This window comes from Rattus norvegicus, chromosome 7, assembly GCF_021556685.1.
Source record: "Rattus norvegicus strain SHRSP/BbbUtx chromosome 7, alternate assembly SHRSP_T2T, whole genome shotgun sequence".
In the NCBI taxonomy this organism is placed as follows: Eukaryota; Metazoa; Chordata; class Mammalia; order Rodentia; family Muridae; genus Rattus; species Rattus norvegicus.
The window spans coordinates 107,756,293-107,770,021 of record NC_141540.1 but is presented as its reverse complement, the minus strand read 5'-3'; the positions used below and the strand labels follow the sequence as shown (position 1 = coordinate 107,770,021).

Sequence of the window (13,729 nt, the reverse complement as noted above, 5' to 3'; positions counted from 1 at the left end):
AGTACTGATTCACCTGATTCTTTCTATATCATAAAGAAATTTAGCTGTAGGGGAAAGTCCTTTTTTTCAGTTAGTTGTATGATTTTATTCATTGAAATATAAAGTTGTTATTAACATGTTTAAAAAAGCAAGCAGAACTTTTTCCTATGTTTTGCTCATACTATCTGAATTTCAGTTATTTTTTGTCCAATCAATGCCGTTATAAAAATAGCATTCTTCCTGAAGGTGAACTAAATAAGTATTTTTGGTAATGATCTCCAGATATATAATGACCTGATATATATATATATATATATATATATATATATATATATATATACTGAATTATTGTTTGATATACCTAGCTTCAGATATGTTTACACTGAGTGTGTATTCTAGGGAGTGATGAGGGGAGAGAGGCTTCCCCATTGTTCATTGTTTACTGCTACCATTTCCTCTCTACTAGAACAGAACCATGCCCTGAAAGTGACCTCATGGTCTGCCTTGCCTGGGAATCTGGCTCAGTGAGTTTCTGAAACTCATGCTGGACAAATGCTGAACAGTTCATAAAACACTTATTCAATTACACAGAGAGATCATTTAATTCCCAGACAATACGCAAAACTGGGTAAAAGAGAGAACAGAGAGCTGCTATCGTACAAAGTAGCATAATCAGAAGTTAACCATGAAAAATGAAGTGGAGGCCATACCGCGGAAAGGCTCACATCTCTGAAGAACATTTAGAGGGAGAAATTATTGAAGAACCTCAAAGTAAAATGATTGACTTGTCTGTTAGAGCCAGAATTCGATTGGAGCAGTGTAATGAGAGGATCTGATAGGAGGGAGATGGATATGGGGGAAATTGCGAAGGTCCAGGGATCTCCATGCTCAGCTGATCACCAGTACCTCCTGCAGGATACCACATGGACCTGTGGAGCCCCTCTATCTGCAAATAGACTCTAATGAGAAGTCACAAATCAAAACTTCCCAGGTAACTCATATCAACTAGGCATATAAACACTCAAACTGGGTACTGTGATATTTTAAAGATAGAGAACGAGGGTCTGCCTTGGTTCTGGGGCCATAATTTCCTTGATTTTAATTCATGTGAACTCCCAACAATATTCGTCATTCACATGTATGAAGTTAACATAGGAAAGCATAAGTCACTTAAGAGGAAGCATTAATGATGAAACTCCTATGTTTATTCTTGGCCTTACATGCTTTGGGTCTGTTTGCCTTGCCCAGCCCATCTGCCATGGAGAACAAAGACCATCTTCAGGTACCAGAAACACAAGAACAACAACATAGCACAAAGAAATCAGATGAAATTGAAGATGATCTGGCATTCTGGAACAAACCGTCTTTGTTCACTCCTGAATCTAGATTGGAAACTCTCAGACACATGGAAAAGCAACGCAAAGCCCAAGATAAGTTAAGGTATTCATTTTTCCCTATGATTGAATGAATCACTCTCCTGTGGACTATATATTCTCTCCATTGTACATGCTTTACCTAATGTCTGTGCCAACCCATTATTAACCATCACTTAAAGATCCTGCCTTTTCCAAATACATCTTTTTGTTGGCTGATTTCATTACAATTTTTTTTTTTTTTTGCTATTTCAACTTTCCTGTAACTTTCTTTTTTTTTTTTATTAACTTGAGTATTTCTTATATACATTTCGAGTGTTATTCCCATTACAAATTTAGAATATCATGAATTATAACATTTGAGATAGAGTTTTGATTTGTTTCCTTTTAGTCACTTTACATAATAGAAATAGTACGGTCTCGGTGTAGTGGAAATTAAAAAAAAAAAAAAAAACAAAACTCCCGGGCTGGGGCCTCGATTGTTGAGTTACCGGAAGAACATAGACCCTTTATAGTTTCAATATGCCCTAAGCAGCACAAAAGCTGGGCAGCTGCCTCCAAGTTGTTAGAATCTATTTCCCTATAAATAGATTACCAAATAAATAACCCAAAGTTATTGCTTACTATTTATTATGTCCCATCTTGGCTGCTCTTAACTCCGATTTCACAGCCCTTAGGGCCAGACTTTCTTGACCCTTCTCCCGTGGTGACTTCCTTTTTATTCCCCTGGTCCTTCCTGACCCAAGCCCACAAAACCTCAAACCTACCTCTGTCCCTCTTTCCCAGCTAATGGCTGTTGGCATCTTTATTCACCAGTCACAATTAACTGGGGGCAGGGTCACTCAATGTCTTAGGTGTGGACTCTCTTGTCTTTGGGGTAACCAGTCTTGGGGGCCTCACATTAGCATTAAAATACAGTCAGCATTAGGCCAATCCACTACACCTAGGTTAGAAATAAAACTTAAGGCTCAAAGGAAAAACTTATTTTGTGGGATGAATGAATGTTGGAATGTTGTGAGTCTGTTTTGTTTATCCGAAAAGTGAAGAATTAAAATTAGTTTCACAAGCTTTTTTATTCTCATGGTACAACTTTTGTGGACATTTCCAGTATGATACCACTTTTGAAGATCTTAGATGTAATTTTACTACTTGTTTATTGCTAGGATCCCTAAGCAATGCTTTTGTCAACAGCACCTTTCCAGAAATAGATTCTACTTCTTTTCATTCCATGTCAAGACTGAAATCTAGTATGCAAAATATATCATTGTAGGAACACTTGGAACTTGTGAACTTGAGAATGTCATCAATTAGCTTTGAAATGGTTGTCTACATGGCAATGAGAGGAATAAAAAACAATACGTTTTCTATAATTATCAATGGAAAGCAAGAAACTGAGTAGAAAAACTTCTAAAAGTCCTATCACTTCCATAAAATGTTCTTCACTAGTTACAAAGATAGAGAAACGAAAAATGTGGCTGGTTCTACTCTGTTAAGCAAAACACATCAGCTGTTTTAACACTCCACTGTGGGGATTGTTTGTTTGTTGTTTGTTTTTGTTTTTTTCTGTTTTTTTTTAATAAAAGCAGATAAGCCTATAAACATGAAGGTTCTATACAGATTTAAATATAAATTCTATGTATTTGTAGACTTACAGAATTCCTAACATGTACACTTCTTCCTGAATATGTATTGTTTGTGTTTATGTATGTGTGTAATATGGTGCTTATATAGTCTAAGTAATTTACATCATACTAAGTTTAGAACCAGGAGGAAGCTTTTTCCCCTACAACTTTAAAAGTACAGCTGAGTTGCACAGAGTCTCAGTCATGCTGTTTAGCCTGCCTCTTTGTATACATAGTTATTTTATTAGCTGAGAAAGAGCAATAGCAAAGGCCAGCCTTTTGCCCTGTGTGAACTCTTGTCCACACTGAGAGTAGTGAAGCTCTGTGTTTCCAGATCCCTTCACTGTTCTAAGTAACTAAAATAGCTTGATCAGATCGAGGGCCTCTGTTAATGTGCAGAAACTAAAGACTAAAAACGAAGACTAGAAACTAAGACTAAAAGAATAAAGTTAACTAACACACAATCCCTATTTAAAAGACAGTAGACATTCAAGGCATACGGTTACGTATGGTTACATCATCCTTCCTTGTATCTACATCTGCCTATTCACATGTTCAAATGTTATCTGCAGTAAAGAAAACTATCTGCTGACTTTTTGCTTTAGGTAGTCCGTTTTCCTCAGTTACACCTATGCTTACTGTGTGAGCGTAAGAAGAATGAACAAACATGGTTTGCTAGCACCATGCTCTCTCCTCTCCCTGTAACTGCGCAAATCACTTCTAACCTCTGAGAAAATCAACCTCTCGCATGGTTTGAGTTTGATAAGACATGGTCTGGGACCAACCTCAGTGGTCCAACACTTTCCTAGCATGTATGCACCCTTGATTTAATCACCAGCACTACACACAAAACCCCCTAAACTTCAGTGGTATATATTCGCTTGCTAGATACATCATCAACATTTTCCTCCATCAGTGTGTAAAGAGGAAACACATCTTTAACAGCTTTGAGGTGCTTTCCAATGTTATATACCACAGCAGAGCAAATCAATCCTCCACTGATAGAGTCTGAGCAGTTCTGGACTTGCCACTGGAAACGATGTTGTGAGAAGTGTCAGTTTACACATTGCTTCTGCACCAGTATTTTTATTTCCACAGGATAGATTTCACTTGCATTTCAAAAATCATAATTTCAACCAAAGCAGAAGCTCCATCCACACACATGGAGAATTGACAGTTATCTGAGTAAACCATGCATAAAATCGACTCATTTAAATATTCATGAGTATTTCATGAAAAGGAATTTACTGCCCCAATTCAAATTCCCTGGCAAATTGTTTTGGTTTTTGGAGATACAAATATAACCATGTAAAACTTGGTTTGGTTTTTAGCGAGGAGTGAAGAATTAAGGGGGCAGACTCTCGGTAAGCTGTGAGTATGGTAACAAATACCTAATTAAATTTCTAAAAACTTTTATGATTTATATTACTTTTCTAAAAGTAATACAAGGTTGTATTAGTAACATTTATACTCCCTTGATTTCCCTTGTCTGCCCCTTGGTCTCTCCCATCATCCTACTCAACCTTAAGTGAAAAGAAAAAAAGAGTGAAACCACCCCGGACTTTGATTACAGAAGATGGGAAGGTCCTGAATGTGAATGAAGCCAAGTAAGTGAGGCCAAGCGGAGACACTGCCTGTGGTGGCACTACTGAACACACGCTGCTGTGACCCCAGCCACAGGCTTGCTTTGACCAGAATGTGTCGAGCCTTGTGAAGGAGTTTGAAGAGTGTCATTTTGTGCATGATCGAAAGCCAGACACCTCTGACCCTGTCTAGTGTACAATTCTCCTGACTTCTAGGAAACAATGCTGGCATATGGAGATCTTGGTTATCTATGCATCCCATGAAATCTTGGACCATGTACAGTTTTATGCCTGAAAACTGTCACTGCGTCATTGCCCTGTTTATGATTCTTTTGAAACTCTGCCACAAGCAGTCTGGCTGAAAACACTGAGACATCTCCTTCACATCTACAGTTTCCCTGCAACACATCTAGAGAGCATTCAAAAGCTAGAGAAAGGCATTGCTATAAATATCCCAGTGAGAGAGAGGGGAAAACTTGAAAATCCTCAAGTCTCATAGTACCTGAGCTACCCTGTCTGTCTGTCTGTCTGTCTGAAAGCTGAAAATTAGCAAGCATACCCACAGTGCCTTTTATAATCTCAATACAAATAACAAGCCTATAGGCTAAATCTCATTAGCTTCATTTCATTACTCAAAGCCCATTTACTGCCATCATTTCATTTGCTAGGTCATTACCACAACAAAGACAATCCAGAGGCATCCCAGGCATATCTCATCTCCACAAAAGCATGCTTGGCAGAAAGAATATCAGCCCTTTAGGTCAGCAATATGGTCACGTAGTTAAGCTGATGCATCCGACTTGTCTGCACTAGTCCAGTTCCAATGATTTCCACGATCAAGGCTCCAGCTTTCCATCTGACATGCCCCCTCTTCATCCAGCAGACAGGAATGCAGCTCCAGACAGTAGGACAGGTACAGCAGATGGGGCAGGGCACATGGCAGGAGCCACCTTCACCAAACCTGAATGTCTAACGGGAAGACAATCTTCAGCTTCAAAGAAAAGGGAGACTCTCCGAGCCTTATATATGCTCAGAGAGAGAAATGTTCTTCCTGCCACACTACCCTCCCTCCCTTCCCCAAAGCCAGTTCTCTTAAGAAGTCTCTATGAAGAAATTATTCTTCATTGCCTCTAGTCCCTCTAGGTCTTAGACATCTTTCCTCCTTCATGTGCCAGATCATGTGTCCTCATCAGAATTATATTTCCTTATATCTACCTCGTCCCTTTCTACCATCCACCTGTATCTTCTGGAGCTTAAAGATCTGCCTCCAGCATCACCCTCTTCCTCAGGTCCTTTGTATCTATATTTAGTGACAAGGACCAAAGATTCTGCTTCCACCATTGACCACACTTCCTCTCCATCAACCTCTAGTAAAGTTATAGCCCACAGCAACATGCTGCCTGTCCAACTCCCTTTCCCTAAAATCCTCTAGTATCTGTGGAATGTTCACCCCCTTCTTAGCCTTCTACTTAAGTCCATTTAGTTCCCAATTACCTGCCCTCTCACTTCATGTAAGGAGGTCCTAGCATCTGGGCCACAATTTCTCTTCCTCATCAACCCCATCCTTTGTTCTGGTGAACTTTGATATATTATTCTCCCTTCAGCTCAGTCATAAGATTCTCATTTTATCCCTCTATTGCTGCCATGTCCTAAGCCTTAACCTCGTCAACTCACTGAATGTCATCCCCAGTGTCTCAGACTCCCTCTATTTCAGCAGTCAGGCTCTAGCCACACAAGAATCCACTCACCCTATAGCTTTGTTTATTGTCCTCACACTGTGTTCTCTTGCTGTTGTGGATTTTATATCTCTCATAGAAACCCATCCTCAGCAGAATTCGCAGCTCCCATCTTTCCCTCTGTCCACCATCACCAAGCCACAGATCCCAGCATTGTTTAATCTTGAGCATTCCCCTCTGCTCAGTGTCCATGGAGTGAGGCAGCCACCTTTAACAACTGCTCTTGATGCAGGTGCAGATACCACAAGTCTCAAGCCATCTGTGGTTTCTCTTTACCGTCCTGGTAAACATTCGCTCAGTCACTTGCAGGCAGAGGTCACACCTTTTCCTCCTCCTCATCTCCAGCACTGCCTTATGTTCCCATAGACCTAACCAAAGACCTTCTTTCTTACTTCACTAGAACAACAAAATCAACCAGGAATTCTCCGTTTCCTCTGGTAGACAGCATTCTCCTGCTATGATGGCTATGCTGTCAAAACCCAGCCCCCTTGCTAACTCACTGTTCAGTTTATCTTACTATCTAAGGCTTAGCTTCTCAGAGTCCTCTGCTCTCTGCATCACTCGTTGACACTTCACTGGACCAACAGCACCAGGATATAGGCATATTTTAGTAACTTTAATCTTAAAGAACAAAACTAAGACCACCCCCTCCAGTTTCTGTCAACTTCTGCTTCTCTGCCTTCAGCTGCAGCCAAATTTCCTGGCAGACTTGTCAGTACTCAGTCTTTGACATTTTGCTTCATATTTCATCTTGAATCCATTTCTGAATATTGCATTATCCAAAAATTTCTTTAGTCCCATCATTTGCACAGTGATCATTTATAGACAGGTCCCACCTTACTCTACGTTGGAAACTTGGATGGAAGAGAGCTCCTTCCCTGTTAAAGCAGAATCGTGGCTCTTCCCTTATGCTTGGGCAGATCCTCGGCCTTGCCTCCTATGAGCTTCAGTTTTCTCAGCTGTCCTTGTTTTAGCATGTTTTCTGGGCCAGGACTTCATCAAATCCTCTGGCTTTTCTAAGCACAGAGAAGGAAAGTGGGTACAAAGTCTTCCACCCCTAACCAAGCAGGTATTTGCTGTTGATACCTGCTAGGAAAGGGAAAATCAGTTTTCTCCAATGGAGTGGCCCTGGGTGTGTCAACCACACCCCACGACAGGCCCTGTGCTCAGAAATAGTTAACTAATACCAAATAGACTCTATGTTTTGTTTTTTCCTTTTTTTATTTTTCTTTCTTTTTTTTGAGAGGGAGGGGGAGGAAGGAAGAGGAGTGAGAGGGGGACGAGGGAGGGGGAGGGACAGGAGAATAAACTTGGGTAGACAAGGAGGGGAGGAGATTTCAGGACAACTTAGGGGGAGAAAAAAAAGATGAAAACTTTACATGTGGTGAAAATACATACCCCAAACAAACCCTCTAGCTTTAACTACATTTGACTACAGTGTTCACATTACTCATATCAAGATCCTGCCTCCTCTTTGAGTTCAAGGCTTCTATATACAGTTAGCTAGATGGCATTAGTTTGTTGACATACATGAATGAAAAAGAACAACCAATTTCCATCTCCCCACTTCCTCCTCTCCATCTCCTCACCCCCACAAACTTACCTCCCACTGTCTCCATCTCTTTAGCAATCATCTACTCATTGGCTCTAAAATCCAAATCCCCTTGATCCCAGATTCTCCTTTTCTTTACTTTTATCAGTGATCTCCAAATACTTTAATTTCAATATTCCCAGAGTCCAACTATTCATCAACTCCTTCATTTCTATCTTAGGGTGAGTCAATGCTGCCCTTTACCTAGACAGCTACAATGCCCTGATAAGTCGCCTCTGGGATTCATGTTTTGGATGCTCTGTTATTCTCAGCTAATTAAAGAAGTCAGTTAAGAAAGGACACACATGTTTTCTTAAGAGAAAATCCTGGAAAGTGCCTACAACACATCCTTTCATATCTCCTAGTCTTGGTGCAAGGGAGGATAGGAAATGTCATTTTTGTTCAGTATAACCAAATACTTCATGGAAAGCTATTACTAGAGATAAAGGGAAAATAGCAGAGACCTAACTGGTGATCTTTGACACAGAACAAACTTCTAAAACTAGTTTTAAGTTATGTAGAAAGAAATTTTAAATTCATGGACTATGGAATTGTGGGATAAACAATCAAGGTGGAGAGGATATCACACAGAAGATAAGGAGTGCATGGCTTGTTTGAGGCCCTGTAGAAGACCCCTGTGGTTAGATTGTTGAGAACAGCAAGAGTCCCTGCTGCAGTAGACCTGTAGAAAATAGCCAAATCCAGAGGTTAATTTGTATCTCCCAATTTAGTATCTATTGCTTAATGTTGGATTATACATATTACAGTTTAATACATTAGTTGCTCAAAATAAAACTGACCAAGTAATTCTGTGGGATATGCTGTCAGCGAGGCAGTTACACTTAGGGCTCAGCCAGGGCATATAGCTGAAGGATCAGGGGCCTTGGCTCTTGCCTATGTTCCTGGGCCTTTTCTCCAATCATGTCCTCTTCTGTGAACCTCTGTTTCTTTAACTATAAAATAGGCATCACAAATTACTGGCTGTATCTCAGCTTTTCCAAGGTCAGGAGGAATAGCAATAGGGAAGGACATGGGAAAAATATGGCAAGAAGAAAAAGAAGGAAGAATGCTGGGACTGAGGGGCTTTGGAAACACAGCACACAGAGGCAGCATTTGTGTCCCCAGAAAGAAACCCATGCTGGGTTCTAGCAAACGCAAAGGAAATGAAAGCATGAAAGCAAGCACTTCAGCCACCAGGTGTCTCCATCTCTGCACCAAAGCAAATGCTTTAGATGGAATTTACTTTGAAACCCTTAAGCAGCAACAAAGTCAGTAAGAGTAATTTATCAATTGGTTTCCTGGGCTTCTTAAAAAAAAATAAATTAGCATAGATGTCTTATTGTGTGATTAGCAAAAATAAGTTTGTCATTGAGAATTTTTATATACCGGTTGTCTTTTAGTTTGATTAAATGATGAGTTTACCTTCACAATGTACTAAAGGCATCCTTCTCCACACGCCCCCCACCCCCCGCCAAATGCATCTTTTTTAGACTTGATTTCTCCTTGAAAGATGATGAGAAACACAACCAGATCATCCTGGACCTGGCTGTCTATAGGTAAATAATTTTTATACATTCATCTCATGGCCCTTCTGTCAGATCTCTTTCTAAGTAGCACCCCCTCCCCACCCCGAGTTCTGTAACACAGAAATGGAACTTGACTTGCTGTTTCAAAGAGATAGCGTATTCACTGTCATTTTAAAAATAGATTTCTTTTCTATTTTATATGTATGAATGCTTGCCTATGTGAATGTATGTATACTGTGTACATGCCTGGTGCCCACAGAGACCAAAAGAGGTCAGTGGAGTCTCTGGAGCTGGAATCACAGGCAGTCACAAGCCATTGTGTTTGGTACCCCATCCCAGGTCCTCTTGCAAGAGCAAGAAGCACTCTTAGCCACTGAGCCATCTCGACATCCTTCACTGTAATGTTAAACAAAGATGAAAGGGGAGGGTGAATCGATAACCCGAGAGCCCCATGTCTTTGAACTCTCAAACCACGTAGACTGGGGTTGAAGTGATTCTCAGAGCTGTGCTGGTTTCTGATGTGCATATCCAAGTTCCCTTTGCGCCATGACTATTACTCTATTATTATGACTCTCTTTTTTTCAAAACACTGTGACATACGAATGAGTCTTCGGTGGTCAACCTTCTCTGCCTCATTCCATATTAGAGCCCTGGACCACAAGATGTCCTCTGCTCTGAGATTGCCACATTATAACTGGTTCTCAGTGTACTTTATTCCAGTGGACAGGCATAACCACAGTGGCAAGGTGACATGTTTGCCCCTCATGGTCATAGCAGAGCATTATTTTTCTCCTCTAAAGCTACTGGGATTTGACCCTCAACACTCTGCCTGTATTATCACCTACCCTTCCTGTGGCATGAATCTGAAAGAGTCCAGGTCACTGCACCTCATTGCTTGACAGTGTTCGATTGGGACCACTGCCTCAGTGACTTCTGATCATTCCCATTCCCTGTGCCTGTGTCATTGTTATTATCAATGTCTCTGTCCTTCAGCCTCTGATGAGATGTCATCTTATGAGAGAAAACCCTGCCCACTCTCTGAGAAGAATAGAGACTGCCTTTCCTCAGAACTTCCATCACTCCTTGTCCTTCACCTGGTTTCTGACAAAGTTTAGATTTCCTTGTGTTTTAAAATTCTGATGTCTATGTTCATTGGGCTGTACCTCTCTAGTACCTTCAATAGTAGCCCATGCCTATTAGGAGGACCACAGACTCAGTGCATGAATGAATGAATGAATAGCAGCAATGGAGTCCATGAACATGTCCAAGAGTGCTCTGATAAAGGCCAGTGTGTTGTTAATGACTTCCTACATGTTCTGTGTTACATTTAATTTTGCAGTAGCCATGGAAGGTGAGTGAGACAGTTATTCTGTAATGATCTAAAAGAAGGCATATTTTCAGAGAGTGGCTTCTGTCAACATAAACGAAAACTGGAGAAGCCAGAACATAATTGCTTAGGTCTCCTTCCAGCTCTGCCTTTATAATTGTGGCAAAAGTACACATAACATAAAATGTATTGTGCCAACACATTTGGGAGGGTACAGTTCAGTAGCGCTTGGTAAATTCACAATGTTGTTTAGTCATTTGACAGCATTATCTCGACCCCATCTCCACCTAGTACTCTTCATTTTTTCCTCCTCGTGGTCATCACTAATGTAAGATCTGTATCCTGAAATGAGCACACAGTAAAAATTTTATATAGATGGAGTAATACAATACATGGCCTCTGTCTGACTGTTTTCACTTACCATAATGAATTCATGGCTTATCCACTTTCCCACCCTTTTTATGGCTACATAATATTCTATGATGTGGGTATTCTACACACTGTTTATTTTTTAAGTTATGTGTGTTTGTGTTTCTTTCACATTGGCTGTGCTGAGTGAATAGTTAATCTTAGATGCTCTCCTTCACACAATGCTCTTGCCTACCAAACCTACTCCATTCTCTGCCTACTTGCTGCTTGATCCACCCTGCCTTTGAAGGACACTCCATCTTTCCCTCACTGGTTTCATCTCCTCTGTTTTTACAGCTCTACAGCTCCCATTTTTGTTTTTGTTTTTCTGGGGTTGGGGTTAAGTATTCCTGGTTCCACCCTTTTCAGTCTGTCTCATATTAATTAGGTTATTTCTGAAGTTTTAATTGTGCTAAAATCCCTTGCTATCTGTGTCAGCACATGAGACTACAGATGAAGTTCAATCCATGCATCAAGGATTATCCTGTCTTAATCAAATGCACTTAGAGAATACCTTCTTCTGCAAAAGGCTTGATGACATTGTCACCTACATACCCAGATGCCCATGGCTCTTTTTATCTATACCCCTGGCAGGGGACACAGGCACTAAGCAGTCAGATTCCTCATGAGTAGCCTCAGAGGGAGAAAAGCTATATGCAGGAAAATAAGCTAGAAAGAGAGCTCAGGGATACAGAATGCGAGTGTGTGGTGCGGGTGGTTGATAGTGTGGGTTGGCTAGTGAAACTTGTCAACCTGCGCAATAGAAACAGGGAGATGAGAAGAAGTTTGCTCTCAGTGGTTAAGAGCACTGACTGTTCTTCCAGAGGTCCTGATTTCAATTCCCAGCAATTACATGGTGGCTCACAGCCATCTATAATAGGATCCAATGCCCTCTTCTGGTTTGTCTGAAGACAGCTACAGTGTACTCATATAAATAAAATAAAATAAAATAAGTGGTAGAAAAAAACAGAGAGGAAGACCTTGAAGGTAGAAGCAGGTAAATGAGAAGCCTGAGTTTGGGGGAAGACTTTTTTGTTGTTGTTAATATTATGATTTAAAAGCAGATGATGTAATTCTTAATTAACATGAACAGTCTAAGGGACACAGCTCACATGCCTTCAGAGCACTTCAGAGGGGAGGGTATTCTTCACTGTTCAGAGGAAGAAATGGGCTGAGAGCAGTTCAGAAATATGGTCTAATGCCTTGAAGCAGGAGTCCATGGAGTGAATTTCTCAGAAGCCCATCTGATCCCAAAGCCCACTAGCTCCCTGGATAACCTTCCCTGTCTTAAAATTTGTGATTTTTGAGTCATTGTCCTATTTCTTATATTCAAAATCAGTTTTTAAAATATGGCTACTTGGCAAAACTTATTTTAGTGTGTGGTTTGAAATCTGGAGGGCTACGGGTGGCTGCCATCCCTGTTGAATAGCTTGTCCCTTCTGGGGAAAGGAACTGCCTTTCCAACAGCATTGGTCCAGTGCAGCTGTACAACAGCTGCAGGGCATTGGAGGCGTCCAAAAAGCAGAGCCAGTGGCTGTGGGCCCAGAGTGTGGTGGATCCAGCATTCACTGCCACTGAAATCCTGGGGGCTTAAAATAAAATATTCATGGAAGAACATGACAAGCCATTTTTTCTTTTGCAAACCTCTGGCATTTTAGACCTAATATATTTTTGGGCTGGGGCAATCAATGCCAAGTGTGCTTATATGTCTAAAAATGAAATTGCTGATATATTGAATTTCCTCTGGACTAGGAATAAGTTAAGCTTAGTATTTTAGGGGCAGTTTGGTGTGGATGTTTCAAACTTTATCTTAAGTGGTCATGTAAGCATGCGTTCATGTGTTTGCTTTTTGAGTTGAATAGTTTTTCTTTTTTCTTTTTTTGACAATTACAAGATGTGGTGTGCTTGATTTTGAAGGTACATGGACACCTCTTTAATTGAGGTTGATGTGCAGCCAACCTATGTTCGAGTAATGGTCAAAGGAAAGGTAGGCATAACTGTGGGATACTGCCATTTTGAAAGGTACATCTAAGCCACCTGGTCCCAGTTTTTTTTAAAAAAAGTCCTAACTGAAACCCTGACAGTGCCCTGTTTGTTGGGCATGCCCTTTCACACCACAGGAATGGTATGCAGTGGACATGGATGTGACTTTCAATATCTCAGGAATGGAAGTGCCTTAAACCTGCACCTGCTGTGTCATATTTTTCTTAAAAGTTAGTAACATGGCTGCAAAGTTCAATTGAATGACTATTCTAAATGGTCACTGAGTTCATTCATGAAAGCTATAATTTTATCATTTTGAAAGAGGATAGTTTCTGATTCTGAGCATACATTTGGATTAGCCCAGAGAGACATTAAAATGGGAATATATTGATGCTTTATTTATAAATGAACTTTCCACCCTAGGTGGACTCATGAATACTTCACAGAATACACTTTAGATTGAACATAAAACCAGCTAACATGGATCATGCAAACCAAGAGTAGCTTTTAGAATATATTTTAATGCATCTAAGCAGTTTTCTTACTTTAACATGTGTGTGATGAATTTGTAACAAAGATACCCCTTGAGGTGGGCTTTTGT

At 40.4% G+C, this 13,729-nt stretch overlaps 1 protein-coding gene across 2 annotated transcripts in view; it reads left to right on the top strand.

The window, feature by feature from the left end:
• Dnaaf11 (dynein axonemal assembly factor 11) overlaps positions 1–13,729 on the top strand; it is a 107,336-nt gene that overhangs the window by 36,932 nt on the left and 56,675 nt on the right. For both annotated transcript variants that reach the window (NM_001025659.2, XM_087556468.1), the window contains 4 exon segments: positions 1,228–1,419; positions 4,504–4,581; positions 9,375–9,440; positions 13,063–13,132. In NM_001025659.2, coding sequence (NP_001020830.2) covers positions 1,228–1,419; positions 4,504–4,581; positions 9,375–9,440; positions 13,063–13,132 — 406 coding nt within the window.